Source organism: Hippopotamus amphibius, chromosome 17 (assembly GCF_030028045.1).
Source record: "Hippopotamus amphibius kiboko isolate mHipAmp2 chromosome 17, mHipAmp2.hap2, whole genome shotgun sequence".
Taxonomy (NCBI): Eukaryota; Metazoa; Chordata; class Mammalia; order Artiodactyla; family Hippopotamidae; genus Hippopotamus; species Hippopotamus amphibius.
Genome location: NC_080202.1, coordinates 24,227,676 through 24,241,518, shown reverse-complemented (window position 1 = coordinate 24,241,518; position 13,843 = coordinate 24,227,676). Strand labels below are relative to the sequence as shown.

The 13,843-nt window shown below is 33.8% G+C and overlaps 1 protein-coding gene across 6 annotated transcripts in view; it reads left to right on the top strand.

The window, feature by feature from the left end:
* The window catches only part of BRIP1 (BRCA1 interacting helicase 1), a 189,185-nt gene that overhangs the window by 5,203 nt on the left and 170,139 nt on the right, over nucleotides 1-13,843 (top strand). For 3 of the 6 annotated variants that reach the window (XM_057715253.1, XM_057715254.1, XM_057715255.1), the window contains exons 3-6: nucleotides 2,274-2,385; nucleotides 3,987-4,160; nucleotides 11,961-12,085; nucleotides 13,651-13,770. In XM_057715253.1, the coding sequence (XP_057571236.1) occupies nucleotides 2,274-2,385; nucleotides 3,987-4,160; nucleotides 11,961-12,085; nucleotides 13,651-13,770 (531 nt within the window). Of the gene's footprint in view, nucleotides 1-2,273; nucleotides 2,386-3,986; nucleotides 4,161-11,960; nucleotides 12,086-13,650; nucleotides 13,771-13,843 lie in introns of those variants that run through there. The other 3 variants (XM_057715256.1, XM_057715257.1, XM_057715258.1) reach the window with 3 other exon arrangements.

Sequence of the window (13,843 nt, the reverse complement as noted above, 5' to 3'; positions counted from 1 at the left end):
CTGTCTGGTTTTGTTTGTTTGTTTGTTTGTTTGTTTTGGCACACGGGCTTAGTTGCTCCGTGGCATGTGGGATCTTCCTGGAGCAGGGATCGAACCTGTGTCCCCTGCTTTGGCAGGCGGATTCTTAACCACTGCACCACCTAGGAAGCCCTATCTGTCTGGTTTTGTACCAGGATGATGAAGGGCTTGTAGAATGAATTTGGGAGTGTTCCTCCCTCTGCAATTTTTTGGAAGAGTTTGATAAGGATAGGTGTTATCTCTTTTCTAAGTGTTTGACAGAATTCACCTCTGGATCCATCTGGTCCTGGACTTTTGTCTGTTGGAAGATTTTTAATCACAGTTTCAATTTCCTTACTTGTGATTGGTCTGTTCATATTTTCTGTTTCTTCCTGGTTTAGCCTTGGAAGGTTATACCTTTCTAGGAATTTGTCCATTTCTTCCAGGTTGTCCATTTTATTGGCATATAGTTCTTGTAATAGTGTCTTATGATCCTTTGTATTTCTGTGGAGAAGTTGTAACTTTTTTCATTTCTAATTTTATTGATTTGAGTCCTCTCCCTCTTTCTTGATGAGTCTTGCTAAACATTTATCAATTTTGTTTGTCTTCTTAAAAACCAGCTTTTAGTTTTATTGATCTTTGCTATTTTTCTTTGTTTTTATTTCATTTATTTCTGCTCTAATCCTTACAATTTCTCTCCTTCTACTAACTTTGGTTTTTTTGTTTTTGTTTTTGTTCTTTTTTCTCTAGTTTCTTTAGATTCCAACCCCAGTCCTCTCTCTGGGGTCTGACCTCCAAACCTGAGCCTCAGCACCAATCCCCCCACCCCCCACCCCAGTGGGCAGGCAAGCATCTCAGGCTGGGGAGTTGGCACAGATCCTCTGTGTGGGATTCTCTCAGCTTTGCCCTCTGCACCCCTGTTGCTGTGGTTCCCTCTGAAACTCCAAAGCTCTCCCTCTCCCTGTTCCTGCCAGTGATGGGGCTTCCTAGTGTGTGGAAACTTTTCCTCCTTCACAGCTCCCTCCCAGGGGCGCAGGTCCCATCTCTATTCCTTTGTCTCCTTTTTTTTTTTATTCTTCTTTCTTTTGCCCTACCCAGTTATGTGGAGATTTTCTTGCCTTTTTGGAAGTCTGAAGTCTTCTGCCAGTGTGCAATAGGTATTCTTTAGGCATTGTTCCACACGTAGATGTATTTTTGATGTTTTTGTGGGGAGGAAAGTGATCTCCACATGTTACTTCTCCACCATCTTGAAGATTCCCCTCATCCATTTCATGGATTATTTTTTAAGTGTTTGGTGTCTTACTATAAAGAAAGGTGAAACAAATCCAGATCCAAAGTACAAAGTCATTGTAACTAGTAATCACCACTTGTTTTCCACTGAAAATGGTAATTTCTCCCTGGATCCTCCTCTTAGTGGCTCCTATGGACCATGGAGGTTGTGAACCTCCAAATTACCCTGGCCCAACGTAGTGCTGTTAGAAGCTCTGTGGAAGGTGCAGACACTGAAGGCAGAAGAAGTGGTGGTAGCACACCAAGCCCTCCTTTCCTCGCAACCTTGTTCCCTTGTCTAACATTATTTTTAAGATGTAGCCCCATTGATTAACAACCCATTTTCATTGATGTATAGTATTCCATTGTATGGATATACTAGAGTTTTATTTCCCCATTTTCCTCTTGATAGACATTTAAGTTGTTTGCATTATTTTGCAGTTATAAGCAATGCTGCTATGAACGTTTTTGTACATGTTTCCTTGCATTCTTTTGGAAAAGGTTTTGGGTGTTTATCTAGGACTGGATTGCTGGAGTTGGGTATTGTCACCTTTACTAGAAATTTTTAATTTCTGTACAAAGTGGTTGTAACACTCCCACCAACAGTATCCCTCATTAAGTTTTCATCAAGATATTAGTGTATCATAGTTTTATAAAAATGATGATTCTTGCATAAGTAAGGCACAAATTGCTTTTCATTTCTTTTTTTTTTTTTTTTTTGGAGAACTCAGGTTTATTACGCCGGCAGACCCAGACGAGCTAACATTCCACAATTCTGGGCCTGCTTTTCATTTCTTTTGTGCTTGATATGGTTTAAGGCTAACATAATTTTAGGGAGAGATATAAAGGAATAAAGTCTAGATTTAACTTAATTATATAGTTCTGTCTGCTATTGCTATGTTCCCTGAAGTGCATGCAACTTTACTTCTTGTTGTTGTATGAAGAGAGACTTCAGTGAAGTCAGTTGTTTATTGATTTTTTTTTTAAAATTGTTTTTGTGTCCATAGATTGTCAGAGGATTAAATAGTAAGCAACATTGTTTGCTGGAGAGCCCCACAGGGAGTGGGAAAAGCTTAGCCTTACTTTGTTCTGCTTTAGCATGGCAACAATCTTTTAGTGGTAAGTAGTTGGTTGATATCTTCAGGTTGCTTATTGAAAAAAAAAAATCTAATAAGGTACTTTTTACTCAATTAGCCATTTTCTAACCAATTTAAATATTCTCTTTTAAGATATTTCTTTATAATCAGTTATATATCTTTATAGCAAAATATGTTCAGTTAATCCTAAAATAATTTTAAACATGAAATAGTCCTTTATTTGATGATTCAGAGTATGTGTAAGAATCTTGGGATGCTAATTTTAATAACAATTATGAAAATAATTAGATGATAATTTGTATGTAAGAGATGCAAGAGATAGGGCCGTTATGATTATGTAGCATATATCAATACAAATAATTGCTTTTTTTGAGTAAATCCTTTAATATAGTTGCTTATCTCACAACATTAGGTAATGGGATACATAAAAAAGAAAAATTCTAGTTGATCTTTCTACTTGTTTGGATGCCAGATAAGCAGAAGTTTATTGTAATATTACTTTTATGAATTCATATTATTTCCCATTGCTTTATTTGCTCACAAATGTTTATTAACATGTACTTTTGTGAAAGACTGTCTAATATAAAGAATGAATCTGAAATATGATAATGGATACATTTTAGTTACATAATTAGATGGCTTTGACCTAAAGTATTGGAATTTAAAGTTAACCGTGGATGTGTTTGTGTATGAATGTATGTGTGTGTATATATACATATATATGTTTTTTGAAAAGACGTATTTGTGCTACTGGTAAGACTATTAAAAATAAAAAATAAATATTTATAAGCTTTTGGTTATCCATTTTGTTTATTACTGATGTTTATCTTTGGGGAAAATGAGATTATCTATTAATAAATTTTTAATGGGAGACTCTGGAAGATAAAGTTAGTATTTATGTAGTGCAAATGGGAAAATAATGTCAGTACTATTTATAGACAGTAAAATAAATTATTCAGCTTTTTTATATCTGAATTGTATATTTATGCAATGTAGGCAAACATGTAGAACTATTACAATTTTGTATTCAAGCATTGAAAATTACCCATTTTATTTAATTTGAGTATTGACTTTAAAATGTATTTTGATACATATATCAGAAATGATATCATGAAACATGTTTTTTGAAATAGAAGTATAATGTGGGAATGATTTAATCCTTATGTGTTTACATTATTATTTAACATATTGAATTTTCAAATTCTTTTAAGGAAATAGAAGTAATTATGAATATAAGTAATTAAGAATATAGGCATACTTGGTATTTTAATATATCTCAGTACAAATGAATACTGGAGTGGTTGTGCCTTTGTTACATTTTTAATCTTTGACTATTATTAGATTTTTGTAAATTATGTAAATTGTTGATAACTTCTCTATAAATGTTTCTGGCATAAGTGTTTCTCTCCTGTCCTAATTTGATGCTGCAAATTGGGTGATAAACTTGTCCACATTTGTCAGGTACTTTCCCAGTTTTAGAACTGAAATTCTGAATCCTGGGAAACCTCCCAGTCCTGGACAAATCCTGGGCAAAAAATAGGGTGGTTGCACACCCTAGCTGCAGAGGAAGATTACTGTTTTTTTAATTAGAAATATTATAAATACAGGTTATTTCATTTTTAGGGAAGCCAGTGGATGAAGGCTTAAGTAAAAAAGCTGAAGTACCACTGTCGTGTTATTGTACCTGCCATTCAAAGAATTTTACAAAGAATGATGTGAACCAGGGAACTTCATATCATTTCAACAGTCCAAGTACACCACCTTCTGAAAGAAATGGCACTTTGTCAACTTCTCAAGGTAGTTTATATTTTGCCTGGGTCTGTTGGTATCTGTAATAGGGGTCTTAATTATTGCTGTTATGAGACCTAATGTGGATAAATTTGGTTAGCATAATTGGCTATGTATTTCCACCTAATTTCTTTGAAATTATTTTGAATAATGCATAGAGTGGTCAGAAATCTTTGCACTGTTTTATTCTTGGCCTCACTTTTAATTGATTCACACATCTTGCTAGCTTAAATCCTGTTTGAAGAAGGCAAGGCTAAATAACTGATATTCAGAAATTGATATTATTTGTAGGCAGTATTGTTAATTATATGTTAGAATTTTATAAAACATTTTGATTTGTAGTGTAAGACAAAATCTAATTAGCCTCATTCATTTTCTTTTTTTTAATATTTATTTATTTGTTTTGGCTGCGCTGGGTCTTAGTTGTGGCACATGGGGTCTTCGTTGCAGCATGCAGGATCTTTTTACTTGTGGGATGTGGGATCTTAGTTGTGGCATGTGGGCTTCTTAGTTGTGGCATGTACGTGGGCTCTAGTTGTCTGCCTGGGAATTGAACCCAGGCCCCCTGTGTTGGGAACTCGGAGTCTTCCCACTGGACCACCAGGGAAGTCCCCCTAGCCTCATTCATTCTTGATAAGTTTACCTGAACTTCTGAGACCAGTATCCTATATGAGAATCAGGTGTGCTTCAAGTATGATCCTTAAATAGTTCTTACTAGATTTATTTAAGAGAAATATATTATCAATAACGTACGGTTATTAATTTAAAGAATATTTCTTCTGCTTTGACTATATGGTAAAGGTTGACCATTACTTGTCTAAGCCAGAAACCTAGGAGACATCCTGTACACTTTGCTCTTTCGTATGCCTCCATGCAAACCTCTATCTCCATCAATACCTATCTAGTCCAAACTGCCATCTCTTGTTTAGACCATGTAATAACTCCTTTCCTGCTTTCACTCATGCCATTCCTTAACTGATCACTGGCAGGGAGAAAAGAGGTTGCCATGATTGGCTTAAGGCAAAACAGTACCCACTTCCTAAAATCAAGGATGGAGTCGTCTTCCTCTAAAGCACATGACTGTGTGGAGGATGGTAGCTGCTTGAACTAAAGTGTGATTCTGTTAGGAATGAGGAAGAGGAAGTGAAATAGATGCTGGAGAGGTGACTAATAGTGTTGTCTACACATGTTTTGACCCTTAACATTTGTGGCTTTCTTTCCGTTCCTTCAAAGGATCATGTTTTCTCCTGCCTCCAGAGCCTTTGCTTATTCTGTTCTGAGGAAAATTCCATCTTCAACTTGTTATCCTGCTCTTCCTTTAGCTCTCAGGTTAAACATCACTTCTTTAAGGCAGCCATACTGATCTTTCTGTCAGACTAGATTTGGTTTCCCTATTACATTCTGTCATCTCCCTGTGTACTTCTCCTTTATAGCACTTGTTACAGTTCGTATTATCTATGTGTCTGTGTGCATCTTTTATTAATCTCTGCTTTCCCTAGCAGACTCTATACTGCATGAAGTCAGGGGTTGTGTCAGTTTGCTCACCATTGCATATCCAGGAGTGCCTGACATATAGTAGGAGCTAGATAAATATTTGTTGTATGAATGAATGGAATTGATTTTGAGCTAATTATTAATATAAGAACTGTGGCTTGTAATATTTATGTACAACTTGTATTTTTTTAAGGCGTCTTTATTGAAATATTCTTGACATATCAAACTTTATATATTTAAATGGTACATTTTGATAAGTTTTGACATAAGAGTATTTCCCTGAAACTTTCACTAGCATCAAGATAGTGAATATGTCAATCATCCTCAAAAGTTTTCTCAGGCCCCTTTGTTATTCCTCCTTTCCACCTCTTTATAATTCACCCTCCCCAAACAACCACTGAGTGTTTTCTGTCACTATAGATTAGTTTGCATTTTCTAGAGTTTATATAAATGAAGTAATACAGTTTGTACACTTATTTTGCCTAGCTTCTTTCACTTAACATAATTCTTTTGAAATTCATCCATGTTGCATGTATCAACAGTTAGTTCTTTTTTATTGCTGAGTAATATTCTGTTGCATGGACATACTGCAGATTGTTTATCCAGTCACCTGCTGATGTATATTTGAGTTGTTTCTAGTTTTGGGCTGTTACAAATAAAGCTGCTTGAACATTTGTGTATAAGTTGTTGTTGTTGTGGACATGTGCTTTCACTTTTCTGGGTAAATACCTAAGAGTGTAATAATGACTGGATCACTTATGTTTAACTTTTTAAGAAACTTCAAAACTGTTTCCCAAAGTAGTTATGCCATTTTACATTCCTACCAGCAGCATATGAGAGTTCCCATTTCTCTGCATCATTGTCAGCACTTGTTATGGTAAATCTTTTTAGCCATTCTAATAAGCTTACAATGATATCTTTTAGTTTGCATTTCCTTAATGACTTGTGATGTTGAGCATCTTTTCATGTGTTTATTAGCCATTTGTATATCTTCTTTGATGAAATGTCTGTTGAAATCTTTTGCCTCTTTATTAGTTTTTTCTTTTTAAGTTTTGAGAGTTCTTTATATATTTTTGAGTACAAGTTTCTTTTTTTTAATCAATTATAGTTTTAGGCTTTACTTTTAAGTCTAAGTTAATTTTTGTATATGATGTGAGGTGTGGATCCAAGTTCATTTTGCACATGAATATCTAATTGTTCAGCACCATTTATTGAAAAGGCTACTCTTTATCTGCTGCATTGCCTTTGTGCCTTTGTAAAAATCAGTTTTCAATATGTACACAACTTAAATTTTAATATAATTGTGAGTTAGAGTTGTTTAGAGTAGTCTCTTCAAGGATCAGATGGGGTAAATCTGGGTTGTATTCTGATACTCTCTTTACATTTTTAAGTAAATTCTTTAAAAATATATAACCTAAATACAGAAAAACACACAAATTCTATGTGTATAGCTTGATGAATTTTCATAAAGTAAAATATCTTTTTTAATTTAATGTCTGTACGCTTGTCTGTCAACTTTTAGTGTATTTCTGAGATTCATTTGTGTTGTTGCAGTAGTAGTAGTTCAGTAGTTATTGCAGTAGTAGTACGTTGTACTGCTACATATAGCAGTAGTTCTTATTGCTGTATTTTATGGTATATAAGAAGGTATATACCATAATTTATTATTTCAGCTATTATGAGCATTCTTGTTCATTCTGGTACAGATAGGTAAACATATTCTATTAGATATATATCTAGGAGTGGAATTGCTAGTCATAGTGTATGCATATGTTAAGCTATAGTAGATACTGCCAACATTTTCCACAAATGGTTGAACCAATTTATGCATCCCCCACTCTACATCTAGTAGTATATGGAAGTTATATTGTTTAGCATTCTTGTCAGCACTTGATATTGAGTGTTTTTAAATTTTAGTCATGGTGCCTGTGTGATGTTCTCATGAATTTTAATTGATATCTCTCTGGTAACTAAAGATGTTGAGCATCTTTTATTATGCTTATTGGTCATTTGAGTATCCCCTTTAGTGAAATGCCTTTTCAGGTTGTTTGCCCATTTTTCTGTTGGGTTGTTTCTTACTGATTTCCAGGATTGGTGGTTGTTATTGTTTTTAATATATTCTGAATATATCTCATTTCTTTGTAACTTTGTATTGTAGAGAGTTTAACTCCTTTGGTAAGCTTCTATAAAGTACAGGAAGATAAGCCTTTTTGTATATGCAGATAATATGATTTTTTTTTCTCATGCATTGGGGTTAGTCTTATTTGGCACATGGCAGTTCAGTTTCTCTAAAACTAGATTATTGTTTTTGGTAGATGTTCCCTACCCTTTAATGGGCCCATACCAATTTGCCCCTTCATTTATTTGGGTAGGATTTCTCAACACTGGCACTATTACCTTTTTGAATAGGATAATTCTTTATTGTAGAGTCTGTCCTGTGCATTGTGGGATGTTTAGAAGCCTCTCCCAGGCCTCAGTCCACTAGATGCCAGTAGTATGCACCACCTCCCCATCTTGTGACAACCAAAAATGTCTCCAGACATTGCCTAATGTCCTGATGTCCCTGGGGTATAGGGTGGGGTTGTTAAAATTGCCCTAGTTGAGAACCACTGATCTAGATTTGTTTGTGGTTATTTTATTAATTTGCCAGGAAATTGTAGAGCTCAAAATTACGTGTCTTTTCTCAAATATGTATGGAAATGCAAAGGACTAAGAATAGCTAAGACAGTTTTCAAAAAGCAGGTCAAGGTGAGAGGACTTGTTCTGTGAAATATTTTGATTTGTCACATATATGTATAGCTATAATAGTTAAAACAGTTTGGTATTAGCATAGTGGAAAACAATAGAGAGCCCAATTCCATTCTACATGTATGCAGAAACTTGATTTTTTATAGAAGTGCTTGTATAGAGCAGAGGGCACAAGAGGGACTTTTCCATAAGTGGTACTGTGACTGTTAAATATCCATGAGGAAAAAATTGAAATTGGAGCCCTGTTTTACTCCATACACAAAAATTCATTCTAGGCAGATTAAAGACCTAGGTATGAAAGGCAAAACTATTAGGATTTTAGAACGTAATGGTTTTCAAACTATGTTCCTAAAAGTCTTAGGAAGAAACATAGCTTAAAGGGAGAAGGGGATAGTGGATCAGAGAAGTTCGAGGTCTTTCGTCCTATTTTAGAAATCCTAAGCAATATTTCTTTAAAAAAATATAGTCCTCCTCAGAAAAAGCTTGAAAACCAATGCTCTGTGGCGTGGATTCTCTTCTGTGTTTGAGCAGACTCAGATTAGTTTTTTGAAAACGATATTGGACCTGCTTATAGGGCTTTTCCTTCCCCCTAATAGTCTGTAAATCCTTTAAGCCCAGGAACTTTTTTCTTCATTGTTTTCCATGTGTCTGGAATTTTATGGACACAATATAATAAATGCTTGTTAAATGAATTCAAGCCCTGCGAGTGGAGTGAATGTGTAGAGGAGAGCAGCGAGTAAGGAAGGTACTTTTAAGAATGCTCACGTTTAGGGAAAGGGAGAAACCAATGTATAGGAATAGTTAAGAACAGTGTTACAGATATTAAAGCAAAAGGTAATGCATTTGTTATGTTCCAAGAAGACAGAGTGTTATGTTTGGCTGTATGCCTAGAGGTTATGCGTATGGATTTTGGAATCAGGCAGCAGAAGTTAGTCACATCCAGGCTCTGCCTTTTTCTAGTTATGTGATGTGACCATGTTACTTGAATTCTTTTAAAACCTAGTATTCACATTTATAAAATGGGGATAATAGTTGGTGATTAAGATGTTACTGATAACCTTGAGACTGAGCTTTCAGGATTGTGGGATTAAAAGGCAGATTTGGGGAGCTTAATTCTACTATATTTTTAAGCCTAAAGATCATTGAGAAATTTAGTAGAAAAGGAACATTAAGGCACTGTAAAGAAAAATTTTTATAGAGATGAAAATTTTTTGAGAGAATTCTTAAACAGTTATATTTTTTAAAGCACGTTATTTAAGTGGTCTACAAAAGCACAAACCTATTGAAAGTCAAAACTGGACTTTTCTCTTTTTTTAAAAAGCTATTTAGGGACTTCCCTGGTGGTCCATTGGCTAGGACTCTGTGCTCCCAATGCTGGGGGCCTGGGTTCGATCCCTGGTCAGGGAACTAGATCGCTCATGCCACAACTAAGCGTTCACATGCCTCAACTAAAAAATCCCATATGCCACAGCTAAGACCTGGCACAGTCATATAAATAAATATTTAAAAAACAAAAACAAAAAGCCCCCCAACTATTTAGATATTTTGTTTTATTTATTAAAAAAAATTTTTTTTATTTTATATTGGAGTATAGTTGGTTAACACTGTTGTGTTAGTTTCAGGTGTACAGCAAAGCGATTCAGTTGTATATACACATGTATCCTTTTTCAAATTCTTTTCCCATTTAGATTATTACAGAGTATTGAGTTGAGTTCCCTGTGCTATGCAGTAGGTCCTTGTTGGTTATCTATTTTAAATATAGCAGAGTGTACCTGTCAATTCCAAACTCCTATTCTATCCCTCACCCCTCCACTCTACCCCCCTGGTAGCCATAAATTCCTTCTCTAGGTCAGTGAGTCTGTTTCTGTTTTGTAAATAAGTTCATCTGTATTATTTTTTCTTTATATTCTGCATATAAGTGATATCATATGATATTTGTCTTTCTCTGTCTTACTTACTTCACTTAGTATGATAATCTCCAGGTCCATCCATGTTGCTGCAAATGGCATTATTTCATTCTTTTTAATGGCTGAGTAATATTCCATTGTGTATATGTACCACATCTTCTTTATCCATTCATCTGCAGATGGACATTTAGATTGCTTCCATATTTTGGCTATTGTAAACAGCACTGCAATGAACATTGGGGTGCACATATCCTTTTGAACCATGTTTTTCTCCAGATATATGCCCAGGAGTGGGATTGCTAGATCATATGGTAGCTCTGTTTTTAGTTTCTTAAGGAACCTCCATATAGTTCTCCACAGTGGCTGTACCAGTTTACATTCCCACCAACATTGTAGGAGGTTTCCCTTTTTCTCTACATCCTCTCCAGCATTTATTGCTTGTAGACTTTTTTTTTTCCAAGAACTTTTGAGACACAACTGACATACAATAAATTGCATATATTTAAAGTGTACAATTTGATATTTTTTTTCTTATTAGTAATGTATATATAGCAATCCCAATCTCCCAATTCATTCCACCCCAACCTCCCCCTTCCCCTGCTTTCCCCTCTTGGTATGCATATGTTTATTCTTTGTAGACTTTTTTGATGATGGCCATTTTGCCATTTTGACTGGTGTGAGGTGATATCTCATTGTAGTGGTTTTTTTTTTTTTTTCCCACCCCATTGGGCTTGTGGGCTTTTAATTCCCCAATCAGGGATTGAAGCGGAGCCCTTGGCAGTGAGAGCTTGGAGTCCTAACCATTGGACTGTCATTGTAGTTTTAATTTGCATTTCTCTGATAATTAGTGATGTTTAGCATCTTTTCATGTGTTTATCAGTCATCTGTATGTCTTCTTTGGAGAAATGTCTATTTAGGTCTTCAGCCCATTTTTTGATGGGGTTGTTTGTTTTTTTGATATTGAGAAATTAGCTGTTGGTAAATTTTAGAGATTAACCCCTTGTAGGTTGCATCATTTGCAAATATTTTCTCCTATTCTGTGGGTTGTCTTTTTGTTTTATTTATGGTTCCCTTTGCTGTGCAAAAGCTTTTGAGTTTAATTAGGTCCCATTTTTTAATTTTTGTTTTTATTTCCATTACTCTGGGAGAGGGATCAAAAAAAGATATTGCTGCGATTTATGTCAAAGAGTGTTCTGCCTATGTTTTCCTCTAAGAGTTTTATAGTATCTGGTCTTAAGTTTAGATCTTTAATCCATTTTGAGTTTATTTTTGTGTATGATGTTAAAGAATGTTCTAATTTCATTTTTTAACATGTGGCTGTCCAGTTTTCCCAGGACCATTTATGGACTTCCCTCTTGAAAGCATATTTCTCAAAATGTTTGCTGTTTTGTTAAAGTAAATTGAGTGGTAAATAAGTGCTTTTAAACATGTTTAGCATTTCCTGTTTTAAAGTATCTTATGAAGTTTTTAGAAATAAGTCTTAACATCTTTTTTAAAATCGAGCATAGTTTATTTACAATATTATATTAGTTTTGGGTGTACAGCATAGTGATTCAGTATTTTTACAGATTAAAGTCTTACATCTTGATTCCAGTTTTTTCTAGAAACATTACCTAAATGTAAGTTATTTATATTAATTTTTTATGACTTCTTATATAAGACTCTCCTGTAAAAACTACACTGGCTGCAAAGCTGTCTGCTAAGAAACAGGCATCCATGTACAGAGATGAAAATGATTTTCAAGTGGAGAAGAAAAGAATTCGACCGTTAGAAACTACACAGCAGGTAAACAGTATATTGGCAGTGAAGTAATCCAGTTAGCTATAGCTGAACAAGGTAGTCAAGTATCAATCAAATTTTCACTGGCATTTGTAGAGATTATTTGGGTAGTGTCAGATGTAAATTAGATGGTATATTATTATAATTTCATTTTATATAGTTATTCATTACAAAGGAGTTTGTTATAATAGATTATTCATAGTAGCATGTCATTAAAGTGAAACTGAATGGTATTTTCTTATATATAAGGAATTTGACAATAAAATATTTACTTAAGGCATGCATCAGTAATAGAGCTATCTTGTACTTTTTAACTCCTCTTTTTTTTTAATCTAATAATGGCATTTTCTTTTGGGCAGTATACCTCTCATATGAATATTTAGGCCATAGATACTTTTGATATTGATAGTTTTAATGTGATGACAAGGTTTAACTCTTATTTATTGAGTTTTTAATACCAATACATTATAAAATATGTTTATTTCTAAAAATTATTGAAGGACCTAAATTACTAGAAATTTTAAATGAAATGTGCTTTTCAAAGGTGAATACAGTGTTTTCTCATAGAGTTCATGGCATTGAGGCAGGCAGGATGGACTTTAATAGACAGTTACAAATAAAAAAGATTATTAGTTAATTAGCATGTCATTTGTAGATGGTTGTATATTTTTAATTGAATATACTCAAAAGGTGTTTGCATTTTTATGTAGTTTATCTGTTCTATTTACAATCTTTATTAACTTCCATAATTAAACCTTGTTTTTAGAAATAGAATGAATCCTTTTTCTATTTTTCTGTTTGGAGAAGCACCAATTACAAATGAAGTGTGTATCTTTAGAAGTTTATTTTTCCCCTGAAATATGTACGTAGAGTTGGATGTTGTGAGGTAGGGCTCAACATATACCGTTTATTCCCTGACTTCATTGTCTGTCATTTCTTTTAATGGAATTATCAGTAGAAATGCTTTTTTTTCCCCTTTATGATTTAAGTAAATAGATTTTGGCAAATATGAAAGGGCATAGATAGTTTGGAAAAAAAACAGTGGTATTTATACAAGAAATTTAGTCAAATACAATGTAGATTATCAAATATTTAGTAAGTAATATAATAATAGTAATCAAGTAGTTTATTCTATAATGTAGGAAATAAGGAATATTTACATTTAAATTTTTTATTCTGTGTTTGTTTTTCAATTTAGAATAAGGTTTCCTCTTTTATTTACTTTTATTTTCCAATTAGATATGTAATTGAACTTTGCCATAATACTATTCTTTGTGTCCATATGGTGGGACTATTGTATGGGAAGATCATTTTACAATACTATAGTTTTGACACATTGCTAATTAAAGCTATTTTGGTCAGAATTGGAGAGGTATTACTGTATTCTGTTTTATTTAAGTCTTATAATAAGGCGCCTGTTTGTTTTTAGAAACTTTTTAATTGTTGCCAGTGAGAAATAGTCTTTTTTTTTAATGCTGAAAACACGCATTATAGCTATTCTGATCTTTGAGAGCAACTAGCTTCATCAAACTTCAGTTACAATAAACTTCATTTTGGTTCTATATTTACAGATTAGAAAACGTCATTGTTTAGAAAAGGAGTTTCACAATTTGGATGCAAATGTTGCTTCAGGAAAGACCACAAAACTCAACTCTCCATTAGGAGAGATAAACTCCCTTTCTCCACAAAATGTATGTATTTATGCCATTCTTCAGTTTAAAGAAGGAAAATGTGGAATTTGCTAAATCCATTTTTGAAAAAGAG